The following is a 13,809-nucleotide window of genomic DNA, read 5'->3' on the forward strand; positions in this document are numbered from 1 at the left end:
AAATCGAGGTTGGAAAAAAAAAAAAAAACATTAAAAAGTCTGGGGAAGAGAGATGTCTGAGTAGGTCAGGAGGTGCATGAATGGATGATTGGTGTTCCATTTGGGTAGTGTTGAGTTGGCGAGGCTGGAGGTGGCAGTGAGGATGGAGGGGTAGCCATATTGTGTGCCACCTGGTCGCAGGGCTGTGCCAGGTTAAGGTGGCGTTTGGGCCTATAACACTGCCAGGATGCCAACCTCCCTTCTCATGCACAGGTGCCAGTGCTGGGGGTGGGAGGTCGTGCCGACCGCTGAGGGCAGGTCTGCCATGCGTTGGCATTGCACACTAACACAGACATTCTCACATATACAGTACATACCCATGCATAGACACAAAAACACACCCGTTTACACTCAGTCACATACACACACACACGCATGTATATGCAAGCTTTCATGTACGTACATGTGCATGCCTAGGTCGCCTGTGACGGTACATATGTCATTTACAAATAAAGCCGTCTGCGTGTGTCGTATGGTTTTTACAAACTGCGCACGTACCCTGGAGAGTGTGTTTGTGTGTTCACGCTAGTGTATTTGTGTCTTCCCTTCACACACATTTCCTGGGTTTCAAAAGCTTGATGGTAAGGGTTTTGGCTTCCTGTGATGTGGTAGGGATTAGCGCACTCTGGTGGCCAAGAATTAGAATGGCACCTGTGTGTCTGTGGACTGGACTGAGTTGGGGGTCAGAAAATAGCACGCACAACACCCTGTAACTCTGTTGGCTTTGACCGGTAGGGAACACAGCAGGCAGGGACACAATTAGCACACAATTATTGGTGTTATGTTGCATGTTACACGCACACACACACACACACGCACACAGTCTTTGTTGTTTTTGTGCTGACTCGTCTCCTCTCCTCTCCTCTTGTCTCTCCTCTCCTCTTCTCTCCTCTCCTCTCCACATCTCCTCTCTTCTCTCCTCTTCTCTTCTGCAGTGTTCTCTTTCCCAGTGGAGGAGGGCCTGATGGGTGTCAACAAGCCCATGCCCAAACAGCTGTGGGAGGCCAAGAAGGTGAGACCAGTTCACATGGTGCTCTTCAAAAAAGTGCCTCCAGCATGCAATATGCGGGATGGGCGTGAAGTCCTTTTCATAAAGGAATCCCTTTGTAGTAATCTAGAAGACATGTCCTCTTTACAAGACTGCCATTGAAACAGGATTGCTTTCTGTTTTATTAGAAATGTTTATAAATTACTGCAATTTGCAGCACATCTAAGTTGCCATTGCGCTACGTTCATTCTGGGTAAAAGTGACATGCTGATATCATTGATTGTGTCTATGGGCCTGGATAAGATGCATCCGGATGATGTCCCTTTTTACCACAATGTCAGATTCCAAGTTACTCACCTCGAACTTAAAGATCAATTAAGGCAAGGCAAGGCAAGTTTATTTGTATAGCGCATTTCATACACAAGTGCAACTCAATGTGCTTCACAAAATTAACAAATGCAAAAAGAAAGGAAACAGGGAAGAAAGAAGGAAATACATTTGAGTCAAAGAACATTTAAAACATTAAGATAAAACATAAGGTAAAAAATAAAATAAACCTAAAAATAAAAAATAATAAGTTAAGCTCGGGGAAAGCATCTGAGAACAGCTTTGTCTTGAGTCTAGATTTAAAGCTATCAATATCATCTGGAAGCTGGTTCCAAAGCTTTGAAGCATATAAGCTAAAGGCTGCCTCTCCACACTTTGTTTTGACTTTTGGAATCACCAGCAAATTCTTCTCCGTTGAGAATTAAGTATTTCTACTACAATGTTTTGCTTGTTTGTTTCATATACATTACAAGACCAGTGGCATAGAAAATTATTGTGGCCTGGAGGTGGATGTTGGATGGGTGTGTTTTTAGATGAAATATGACATCTGTTTAAGTGCTAACTGCTGTCCTGCGTGTTCCTATCCACAGGTCCAGTCCATGTCCTCACGCCCTAAGTCATGTGAAGTGCCTGGAATCAAGTAAGTGCCATACAGACCCAAAGTAGTGGATCATGCCTGAGCAATGCTGTATCTTACATTCATGGGCATTTTTATTGTTTTTTTTTGTGTATATTATTTTATTATATGATTATATTATTATAAAATTATGGAGATGAATAAAGTAAAGTGTGTGTGTGTGTGTGTGTCTTTGCGTGCGTGTGTGCACGTGTGTGTGTGCGCGTGTGTGTTGTGTGTGTGTGTGTGTGTGTGTGTGTGTGTGTCTTTGTGTCTTTGTGTCTTTGTGTCTTTGCGCGTGTGTGTCTTTGCGCGTGTGTGTCTTTGCGCGTGTGTGTCTTTGCGCGCGTGTGTGTGTGTGTTCAGCATTTTCCCGTCTCCGGAGCAGACGTCGATGGGCCTGTCGCACTACCAGGGCTCCCTGAACACGGGCGGCTCTCTGCCAGACCTGAGCAACCTGCACTTCCCGTCGCCGCTGCCCACGCCGCTGGACCCCGAGGACGGCAGCGCACAGCAGCAGCACCACCACAACCTCAGCGGCGGCAGCAGCACCGGCAACCTGCCCGCCGCCATGATGCACCTGGGCATCGGAAACTCCCAGGGTGAGGGCCAGAGATACCTATACCTATATACTCCTGCCTGTGTGTGCGTATGTGTATGTGTTCCATCAGACCTAAAGTAAATGCTGAAAAGACCATGATGCACCTGGACATCTGTGAGGGTCTTAGTGGAGTGTGTGTGTGTGTGTGTGTGAATAGGGCGAATGTTTGCCCATATTCAGTTTCAAAACACACACACACACACACACACACACAAACACACTCGCACACTCGCACACAAGCTCCTACAGGCAAAAAAGTGGTATATTCTGAATAAAGCATTTGTGCAAAGGCTGTTCTCGTACAAGTTCAATCTGTGTGTGTATGCGTGTGCGCGTGTTTGTGGGCTGTGTCAGTGTGGGAATGAGAGCAGCTGCTTTTCTTGGATGAAGTCGGTGTGAAAGACAGATTCTCTGTCCTCTTTGCTTCTCTCCTGTTTCTCCTCTCCCCACCCTGTGTGCAGTATTCTGTCTTTTAGCCTTTTCATGTGTTCATCGTCACTCTGTCTGAAGTTATTGGTTACTCCTTATTTCATCAGCTCTTTCTCTCTCTCTTTCTAGTGTGTGTGTGTGTGTGTGTGTGTGTGTGTGTGTGTGTGTGTGTGTGGTGTGTGCGTGCGTGTGTGCGCACGAGAGAGCCCTCGAGTATCTGTGTGTGTTCCCTCGCTGTCTGGCAGTGCACCAGTATCCAAGGCCAGATCTGACCCTTGAATGTGGTGTGTGTGTGTGTGTGTGTGTGTGTGTGTGTGTGTGTGTGTGTGTGTGTGTGTGTGTGTGTGTGTGTGTGTGTGTGTGTGTGTGTGTGTGTGTGTGTGTGTGTGTGTGTGTGTGTGTGTGTGTGTGTGTGAGAGAATTGCTCGAGAGCAAGCAACATTAAGAGTGTGGATATGTAATAAAAAACGATGTGGAGAACGCAGTTGATCATAATTTCCACTATGCGTCATGGCTCCCAAGAGGGATATCAGGCAGATCATGTTTTATAGTTTATGGATCTGGCCTGGCCACTAAGCAGGCCTAACAACCCCTCACTCTTTCTAATCTCTGTCTTCCTCCTTTTCTTCCCATCACTCTCTCTCTTCTCTCGGTTCTCTCTTTCACTCTTTTGCTCTCGTTCTCTCTTGCTCTCTGCCATTCTCTCTGGCCCTCTCCCTTTCTATTCTTCTCCCTCTCTTGCTCTCTCTCTCTCTCCCTCCCTCCAGGTCTCTCCGCCTCCCTCAGCAACCCCTCAATCCAGGCGTCGCTGGCCAACTCGCAGCTGCACTCGTCCCTCAGCAATCCCTCCATCCACTCGTCCCTGCGCCTCTCCTCGCTGTCCAGTCCTCCGGCTGGGGGGATGAGCAGCTCGCCACGCCGTCGCCCCGCACCCATCAGCCCCCTCACGCTCTCGCCAGGAGGAGACCAGAGGAGGAGTCTGGGCAAGCAGCTATCGCCAACCATGTCGCCCTCACTGTCGCCCATCACACAGGTAACACACAAGCCTGTGCACACACACACACACACACACACACACACACACACACACACACACACACACACACACCTATATTCACATATAAACAAATATGAACACCTTTTCTTGCGTGTATTGCTCTGAAGGTCATGACTACAAAATCCTTCGCCCTAGTTGTGGTATGAACTGGTTGGTCAAAGCTGCTTGGAGCTCGATAGTACTTCCTGGCGTCCATGGTTGTTGTGGGCCAATTATTGTTAGTTACACCGTGTTTTCCACAGAACTTTGTTGCTTACAAGTGCTACATAAAGTAAACTGGTTTCCGATGGACGGACTGACGAGTCACTGCGCGTGACTAAAAATGCAATGCCTTTTCCAATCTTTTCTCTCCTCCATTCACCTTCCTCAGGGCGTCCCGCTGGACACCAGCCTCCCTATGGACCCTCCTCCCCCCTACCCCCTCTACAAGCAGCAGCAGCAGCAGTCCATGCAGCACCAAGGCATGCAGCAGCAATCCCAGCATGCAGTGGGGCAGGGGCGGGGCCAGCAGCAGCAGCAACAGCAGCAGCAGCAGCAGCAGCCGGTGTCCCCGCTTCACAACCTGGCCAACATCGACTTTGCCTCGGCCCTGGTGAGTAGCAAGCCCTTAGGTGGACAAGCCTGGCCAACCTTACAGTCGGCCCAATTTGGCACCAATGGAAAAAATGAACTCTGCTCATAAGATATCAGCCACCAGTCTGTATGCATTATGATAATATGCAGTATCTTCTAATCTGAATACTTGGCGTTTCTTGGGAGGTCTTTGGCTAACAAAATTCCATGAATGATTTTGATATAACAGGCTAGAATAAAGTGGAAAAGCAAAACGTCTGCCCATGAAGTCCCTCTGCATATGCTCTTAAAGGTGGATGATTTCACAAATTAAAACTTATCTTTCTAGTATATTTGGATCAGATGACCAAGTGAATTCGCCAAAGCAAACCTACTTTAGTCTCTTGAGAGAGGTCTATCTATGGTCAATATGTCTGCTTGTTCTGATCTATTCGAGAAAGTTTGGTGAAAATAGAAAAGTCCTCTGATACTTCGAGGTTTTACGGAAAGCATAACCATAAAAAGACTTCCACAGAAGGCTTCTACAGAAAGACTGGCTTGTTTTTTTTTCCCCTGTGACTGTGTGAGAACGGACCCTCTTAACCAAACATGCAGAAACACAGACATGCACACACATCTTCTGACCACACTGTTGTTACTGACTCACTAAGCTTTCTTAGTGACCACCCAGCAAAGCAGACGAAGGATGGAGTGTGTGTGAAAGATCATGCCGGAGTTCAGAGGGAAAGCGGTTGTCAGGACGCACTGCTGACGTTAGATACGGCCCATTGCTTGTGGTGATCAGTTTGAGGGATCGCTGGGGAAAGCCATGATTTTTCCACAGGCCTCAAGCCAGGCTTTGGAAATTATATTAGGACCGTAGCATGCAAACGATTTGGTACTGCCTCCTTAACGCACACACACACGCACTCTCACTATTTTTTGTTTCTTTCTCTATTGCTTGGCTTGTACAGAACAACATGGGAGCGTTCTTTAGCGACCCCTTCATGGATGCACAGTTCTCTGGACGACAGACAAAAGGCATGAACTACCAGGTAAGTCGAGTTGGTGTAGATGAGACATGGTAAAAGCTGTTGATATTTGGAGGCATTCAGCTGACAAAATGTATTCCCTGGCGTATTTCTCAATCGCACCTCACGGGATCGTGTGAAACTATGTGCTGCAGCATCAATATCACTCATCAGTTGCACTGCGTCTGTTTTTGTGATTCAACTGGTTGCAGTGATGACGTGTAGTGTTCACAATCTAGATTCAAAATGTACATGTTGACTACTATAAGTGGAGAAATCGCGTACAGACCGCAGGAATAGACCCAGAATAGATTACTCCACAATCACTCCACTGATCCCCTGTTGAGAATTGAGATGGACCACATAAGGCTCATTGACGTCACACTGTGACAAAAGGAGGAGGAAAAAATGGCCTCTTTGAATGTTACAGCAGGTTGCATACTAATAAGACCTTAATGGGACAATTTCTGTTGCGCTTTTCTTTTGACCTTAGGAATTACCTTGTGGAGTGTAGACACTAGAATTTTTTTTAACTTTCTGACAAATAATAAACTGGTGTAAGATGGAGAGCTTAGCACTTTCCTAACATATTCTGCAAGAAAACCCACATCCACTTGAGAGGCACTTGCAAGACACTGTAATCCATTTAGCATGAGCAGTTTGGTATGCTTGAGAAAAACGGTAGGTAGGAGTAATTTCCCTATTGATGACACTTAAATTTAGCTGGCTTGTGAAGGTGATTGACGAACTGGAAAAGCGTTGCATAGTGACCCCTTGTGTTTCCCCTGCATAGTGCATAGTATAGCACCACAGAATGCATATTGAGGACCACAAATTGATCAACAGCCACACATACTGTACATGTCAATGTGGATTTACACACACAATACTGGCCCTGGCCTGACGTTTTTTGCCTGTCGCACCACGCAATGCTTACATGGTCTATGGGAAACACGGTGGCACTTTTAAATTCCCTCCTATTCTGTCACGGGACCAATTTGGTCTGCTGCAGAACACCATGAGGGATAGTCCTTATTCAATTTTCCTATTTAATGAATCATTTAAGCATGTGCTGGTTTAAATTATACTTGGTACTCCTCTAACTTCTCCCCCCTGTTATTTCAGCAGGACCAGATTGGTCTACTGGAGAACGTCATCACGATTTTGCCCAATAACTTTGCCTGTTAATCTCTCATTTCTCATCTCTTCTTGGTTGGCTTGTTACATGATAACTTAACCCATTTTAGCCTAAGCCCCTTTTGGGAAAGGATGCCCTCTGCCTATTAAATCCTAAATATCTCTGAAGCCCAGAAAATCATGACATGAGTTGCAATTGAAAGCTAGTACCCTCTTTTAGCATTGAATGTGTTAATTCAACTCTAACATACCCACATGTTTAATAAAAAGCTCAAAATGTGTCTCCAGGCTAAAATGGGTTAACTCGTAGTTGTTGCAAAGTGCTCCTTTAAATTCTTCTCCCTCCTGTGATTTCAGCAGGACCAGTTTGGTCTGCTGGAGATCGCCATGAGAGAGGCTTCAACTATTAATTACTCAGTAAGCATTGGCTGGCTTAAATGTTACTTGGTGCTTTTTTAACTTCTTTGGCCTGCTGGTGAAGTGCATGAAAGATTTTGCCCATGAATCTGTGATTTCAGCATTGGTTGGCTTGTTACTGTGACAAATTGACTCATAGTTGTTGCATAGTGTCCCCTTAAACTTCTTCTCCCTGCTGTGATTGTAGCAGGACCAGTTTGGTCTTCTGGAGAACGCCATGAGCTCCATGGGTGGGGGCTACGACCCCTCCTCCTCCTCCCTCTACTGCAACCAGGCGGCGCTCATGGGCCTCACGGGGAGCCATGGCAACCTGCAGGACCCCCTGCAGCTGCAGCGCTCCAACATGCTCTACAACAACTGTGGAGGAGGAGTGCCCAACATCATCCTCACAGGTACTACCAGGCGCAATATGCATTGAGCACACAGCTTGGGTTTAGTAGTGTTGCTTGGAGTGTTCCGCCTCTCTCTCGTTCTCTCTCTCGTTCTCTCTCTCGTTCTCTCTCTCTCTCTCTCTCTCTCTCTCTCTCTCTCTCTCTCTCTCTCTCTCTCTCTGTACCTTGATGACATTTATCTCTTCTCCTCTATCTACCTTCACCCGTCTCTCTGTTGTTGACATAGCATCACAGTTCTTTGATGATAATGACTTGAATCATAACATTAGCTTTAACATGACATGCTTTTTTTCAGCCATCTTCTAACATATTCACTTTCCCTCTCTCCCTCCCTGTCAGACGACTCCAACCCCAGCCTGTCTAAGGACATCAGCAGTGCGTTGTCGGCGGTGCCCGAGTGTTTTGACTCGGACGGCTTCCCCCTGGAGGACGAGCTGCGCATCGAGCCCCTCAGCCTGGACGGACTGAGCATGCTCAGCGACCCCGACATGGTCCTGCCCGACCCCTCCGTGGAGGACAGCTTCCGCAGCGACAGACTCTGAACGAGTGACACAGCACTCTGATGACCACGGGAAGGGGAAAGAGGATCGCTTATGGGGCTCGCGTCACAGTCACATGCAGACTCTGAATGAACAGCGCTCTACTAAAGGGTTGGGGGGTATTGGAGGGGGGGTGGCGTGGCACTTAACAATCATACACTTGCGCACAGTCCGTGGCTGACGGTTCCTATAGCGACAAACTCTGAAAGAGCAGCGCTCTGACTTTGGAAAATGGGGGACGATCGGTAATGGGGTCACTTCACAGTTACATACAATTCATACACTCGTGCACGGGACGCATGCTCGCACGTATTTACTCACCAACAGTCAAAGAAAATGTTACTCGCTTTCACACACTACTTGTGGACTTGATGGACTTGCATCGCATTTTGCCACACAAAGCATACACGCTTACAATCCTGTTTTTTTGTGTTTTTGTACATAGTTGGGATGTCATTATTACTAAAAGGGCTTCATCATGAGTCAATGACCTTGTTCAAAGGAGCACTTATACATCTTTTCATCTTTTTTTCTGCTATAGTTAGTCTGATGTGTATGAGTGTACACACGTTTAGTTTTTCTGTCACACACACATGCATGATCACACACAAACAGCACTGGCAGAAGCTCACATACACACTTGTAAAGAGGTGTAATAAGGGACTTTTTTGTGTATGTGTGTTTTGTTTTTGTTTCGTTTTGTTTATATACTTGTTTTTGTGTTGTCCCTCACGTATACAGTGCCCTCCATAATTATTGGCACCCCTGGTTGAGATGTGTTTTTTAGCTTCCAATTATTTTATTTTTTTTCTAAATAATATGGGACCTTAATGGAAAAAAGAGAAAAATCCAACCTTCAATACAAGTGCATTTATTCAGTGGGGAAAAAATCCCACATAAAGAAATAATTATTTGACATCAAATAATGTGTGTCACAATTATTAGCACCCCTGGTGGTAATATTTTGTACAACCCCCTTTTGCCAACAAAACAGCACCTAATCTTCTCCTATAATGTTTCACAAGATGGGAAAAGACAGAAAGAGGGATTTTCAGCCATTCCTCTTTGCAGAATCTCTCTAAATCATCCAGAGACCTGGGTCCTCTCCTCTGTACTCTCCTCTTCAGCTCACCCCACAGGTTCTCAATGGGGTTGAGGTCAGGGGACTGAGATGCCCATGGGAGGAGCTTGATTTTGTGTCTGGTGAACCATTTCTGTGTAGATTTGGTCATATGTTTAGGGTCATTGTCTTGCTGAAAGACCCAGTGACGACCCAGCTTCAGCTTTCGGGCAGAGGGCAACAGATTTTGATTTAAAATGTCCTGGTATTTCAAAGCATTCATGATGCCATGCACCCTAACAAGGTTCCCAGGGCCTTTGGAAGCGAAACAGCCCCACAGCATCACTGACCCACCCCCATACTTCACAGTGGGTATGAGGTGCTTTTCAGCATGCGCATCTTTCGTGGTACGCCAGACCCACTTAGAGTGTTTGTTGCCAAAAAGCTCAATCTTGGTCTCATCTGACCAAAGCACACGGTCCCAGTTGAAGCCCCAATACTGCTTGGCGAACTCCAGACGCTTGCGTTTATGATTGTGAGTGAGGAAAGGTTTTCTCCGTGCATGCCTCCCAAACAGCTTGTTGGCGTGTAGACAGCGCCTGATGGTTGATTTGGAGACTTTGTGACCCCAGGATGCTACTATTTGGTGTAATTCTGTAACAGTGAGCTTTGGAGATCTTTTGATTTCTCTTACCATCCTCCTCACTGTGCGTGGTGGCAAAATAAACTTGGGTCCTCGTCCAGGCTTGTTTACCACTGTTCCAGTTGTTTTGAACTTCTTAATTATTCCTCTCACAGTGGATATGGGCAGCTGCAGTTGAGTGGCAATCTTCTTGTAGCCTCTGCCTGACCTGTGAAGGTCGACGCACATCTGCCTCACTTGTATGCTGTGTTCCTTTGTCTTTCCCATGTTTAAGAGTGGATAAGAGAAATGGCCTCGGTGTCACGTCATATTTATACCCCAGGGAAACAGGAAGTGATGAATTACTAATTAAATGTTCCTACATACTCTGGTAAACTTTGTAAACTACTGTAGAAATGACATAAATGCTTCAATTATATTTATTTCCTGGGAATTGTTAAGGGTGCCAATAATTGTGGAACAGGTGATTTAATGAAAAATAATTATTTTTTAGTCAGGGATTTTTTTATTTTCTTACAATTCATTTGAGTTGAAGGCTACATTTTCCTACAATTTTCAGTGTGACAGTATTCTTCTGCAATAAACACTGAATTTATTTTAAGGCTTTTAACACATCTCAACCAGGGGTGCCAATAATTATGGAGGGCACTGTATAAGGTGTTCGATTTCCCTGAAAAATGTCACCACAGCAAAGCAATGGCGTCTCTGTCTCCCGCATCCACTGATCTCCCAGTGTGAAGGGTTCCCTCTTGCTCTTGCCTCTGCATATCTCTCTCTCGCGTGCACATCTCTCTCTCTCTCTCTCTCTCTCTCTCTCTCTCTCTCTCTCTATCTCTCTCTCTCTATCTCTATCTCTATCTCTATCTCTCTCTCTCTCTCTCTCTCTCTCTCTCTCTCTCTCTCTCTCTCTCTCTCTCTCCCCCTTCTTCCCACCATGACATTGGAGGCCACTACCCCAACAAGCACAGTGAAGATGAGTTGAAAAGAGACAAGTGGACATAACACCTGTTTGCAAGGCTCTCATCCCAAACCCTCTCCTGGCGAGGTCAGTGCCACCTGGCCCCTGTTCCCCTGTTCCCATGTGGCATGTGGGGCCCAAGCAGAGCGCAGGTCCAATGCTCAGCATCTGTTGCCCCTTGTGCTGGGTCCAGCACAGTGCAGTTTAGTAAGATGGTGAGCAGCAATCATGCAGAGAGATCGCTAGAGATCTCTACTTCGCTAATCAATCAAGTCTGTTGAGGCACAATCACATGCTCCTCAAGGTGTGCGGAGCATTATTTTGTTTGTCTTTGCAAAAAAATGATATATATATTGTAAAATATATTGTAGAAATTATGAGAGATTTAATGAAAAGTTTGCCACTTGACATATGCCTCACCATCACCGTCGGACAAGAATGTATTTCTTTTTTTTAGACAAATGTACACTTCATAAAAAGGGCAAACTGTTTACAGTGCGGAACAATACATAAAAAAGAAATGTGTAGATTGTAAAAAGAAAAACATATTTTGAACAATTTTAAAGAATCTAATCGGATGAAAAACACATCGAAGGTTTTTGGTACAAAGTCTGTTGTAATGCAAAAAAAATAGAAAAGCTTTGTATCCTCTTAGGTGTATTTTTTTACTCTTCAGCGGAGACTGGGAGAGGTGCGCTGAGGCGAACAGCCTCTTAATTGGCTGAGGCATCGTCCGTGGCAACTAATGCAGTGCACTGTCCCTCCCCAGTGCCTGCTTCACACACAGAATAAAAGGAACTATTTTACCTTTCTGCAATTATTATCTCTCTGTCTCATTGTAATGTAATTATATATATAATATAATATAAATGTAGTCACTTTTTTTCATTGTGTACTGAGTTGTTAATGCAGCTTGTTCCATGTCAAGTTTCCATGTCTTTGCAGACTTTTTATCTTTTTGGGGGGGATTTATTTTTTGTTTGTTTTTTTGTGTCTTTGTATTTCTGGTGGCATCAATAATTGTGGTGCAGGCTGTGTCCTTTGTGTGACGTAGTTCATGCTTTCCATTTTGTGTTTGTGTGAGACCGAGGCGAGAGCAAGGTGTGAGTATGAGCTGTTTGGAATTTGTGTTTGAGGGAGAGAGCAAGTGAATGAGTGAGTAGGGATCATATGTTTGTGTCCTTGTATGACTACATGTTGTAATACTACCCCGTCCGTTCCTCCTGGTTTCTTCTTAAACTTGATGAGATTGACCCCTTCATGGGGAAAAAACAGCTATGCACCTAATTAATAATGAACAAATTAAAGCTAAAGCAAAGCCAAAAAAATCATCATGCACAACAAGGGTCATATTTGACAGCCAGTACAACTGTTATAAAAGTCTAGTTAGACTATATAAATATAATCACCAATTGAAAGAAAGTTAGCGGTGGATTCATATGCATCTAAGCTCTCAATAGGTGGAAGTGAAAATGGACAATGAGATTGATTGACTAGTTGTGGTTAGACAGGGCTAACCCGCTCTTGTCAGTTGAGTGTGTGATGGCCTGATCCCTGTCCTTGTTCATTTTTTGTAGTCTTAAAGTGCACAGAGATCTTTAAAGTGGTCTCTCTCCGTCATACGTGTCCATGAGTCAGGGTTAAACCACTGGCCCCCTCCCCAAACATCCCTTCCCTTCCTTTACTTCCCGCACAGGCTTCAACTCTCTCCATGCGTCTGCTTGCATATGTTGAGTTCCGTTTCAGCCTCTCTCCCTGTGATGCCTTATTCCCCACTACTACAGTACCATTATGTTTTCACATTAGTTTGGTGTCCATGAGCTCTCCTTTTCTCCCTCATGTGCAGTTTTGGGTTTGACTGTGAGTCTGTTTGTTCTGTTCTGTTTGTTTGCTAAGAGGGTCCTTATCAGAGATGTTGGTAACAAATGTCTTTGTAGAAGGATTTTTTTCTTTATAAATTTCCTTTGGTCCTGCTTTTTTCTTGTTTGGTGTCTTACTTTTTTTAGTCCCCTTTTAAAATGTACAGTTCTGTTATTTAAAAAAGGTTTCTTGTCCACTAGTGTAACTACTCTTATTGTTTTTTTGTTTTATTTTTTTTAATATGCCATTTTAAAAATCATTGTCTTTTTCAGTAACAGCTTTTTTTGGTTTGTGATGTATGTTATAGTGCTTACATTTTTTGATTTAATATAAACAATAAAACTTGATACCATGTCATACCCATGTGATGATACTTACCGAATTGAACTAGTCCCTTGATGTTTCAAGCATGTCATGAAAGGCCATAGTGACATCAGGCCAAGGTGCCACCAATATCAATAGGCTATAGTTGCAATGGATAATCAGTAGGTTATTGCCGCTTTCAGGCTAAGTAGGGCAGAATGGAGTATGGTAGTATTGGTCTTGCCATACTAATTTCTTTTTTTCAGATGGTCTGGAATTCAGAAACGAGGGGGAACTCTACTGGAGTTTTCAATGGGCGTTTGAGTTTAACCAATTACTAACGTCTGGTCCTGACATCTAATCTGCTCATAATGGATAATTTGCTATGTTTAGCCTACATGAGACATTTAATTCTGAATTAACTGACTAATTCTGAAAAAAGCTTAATCCTGCTTTGAAAACGTCATGTAAACACCTCTTAATTCGGAATTAAAGGAAAAATCAAAGTAAACTTGAAGGAACTATTTAATTCGGTGGTGGGGGGAGACAAAACACACATTCGCTGATTGGTTGATTGTCTGGCAACAAGACCCAACCCAGGCATATAGATGGAAATGAAAAATAAACTTGAGATGCACTTGAGCAAGGCCAGACTAAAATACTACAATCAGAAATTATTAGGAAGGAGGGGATGGTTCACGAGGAGTTTCTTTTGGGATCAATATCGGGTACTGTCACTGGAATTACATGGGAAAGTGGCATGATTCTCAACTGTCTGGTCTATGAGCTGCGTACAGCTATTTATAGTTTGGCCTGCAGAGGGCAGTGTTGCAGCAGAACCGATGTCATCCAAATTCACA

General features: G+C 44.5%; 1 protein-coding gene across 4 annotated transcripts in view; it reads left to right on the forward strand.

The window, feature by feature from the left end:
• The window catches only part of crtc3 (CREB regulated transcription coactivator 3), a 73,438-nt gene extending 64,327 nt beyond the window's left edge, over positions 1-9,111 (forward strand). The window contains exons 8-16 of one of the 4 annotated variants that reach the window (XM_063187826.1): positions 975-1,051; positions 1,945-1,994; positions 2,337-2,572; positions 3,768-4,033; positions 4,428-4,649; positions 5,584-5,664; positions 7,138-7,194; positions 7,382-7,586; positions 7,926-9,111. In XM_063187826.1, the coding sequence (XP_063043896.1) occupies positions 975-1,051; positions 1,945-1,994; positions 2,337-2,572; positions 3,768-4,033; positions 4,428-4,649; positions 5,584-5,664; positions 7,138-7,194; positions 7,382-7,586; positions 7,926-8,128 (1,397 nt within the window). In that variant the 3' untranslated portion in view covers positions 8,129-9,111. Of the gene's footprint in view, positions 1-974; positions 1,052-1,944; positions 1,995-2,336; positions 2,573-3,767; positions 4,034-4,427; positions 4,650-5,583; positions 5,665-7,134; positions 7,195-7,381; positions 7,587-7,925 lie in introns of all 4 variants that reach the window. The other 3 variants (XM_063187825.1, XM_063187828.1, XM_063187827.1) reach the window with 3 other exon arrangements.
• The last annotated feature ends 4,698 nt before the right edge of the window (positions 9,112-13,809 follow it).

The sequence above is a fragment of the Engraulis encrasicolus genome, chromosome 22, assembly GCF_034702125.1.
Source record: "Engraulis encrasicolus isolate BLACKSEA-1 chromosome 22, IST_EnEncr_1.0, whole genome shotgun sequence".
In the NCBI taxonomy this organism is placed as follows: Eukaryota; Metazoa; Chordata; class Actinopteri; order Clupeiformes; family Engraulidae; genus Engraulis; species Engraulis encrasicolus.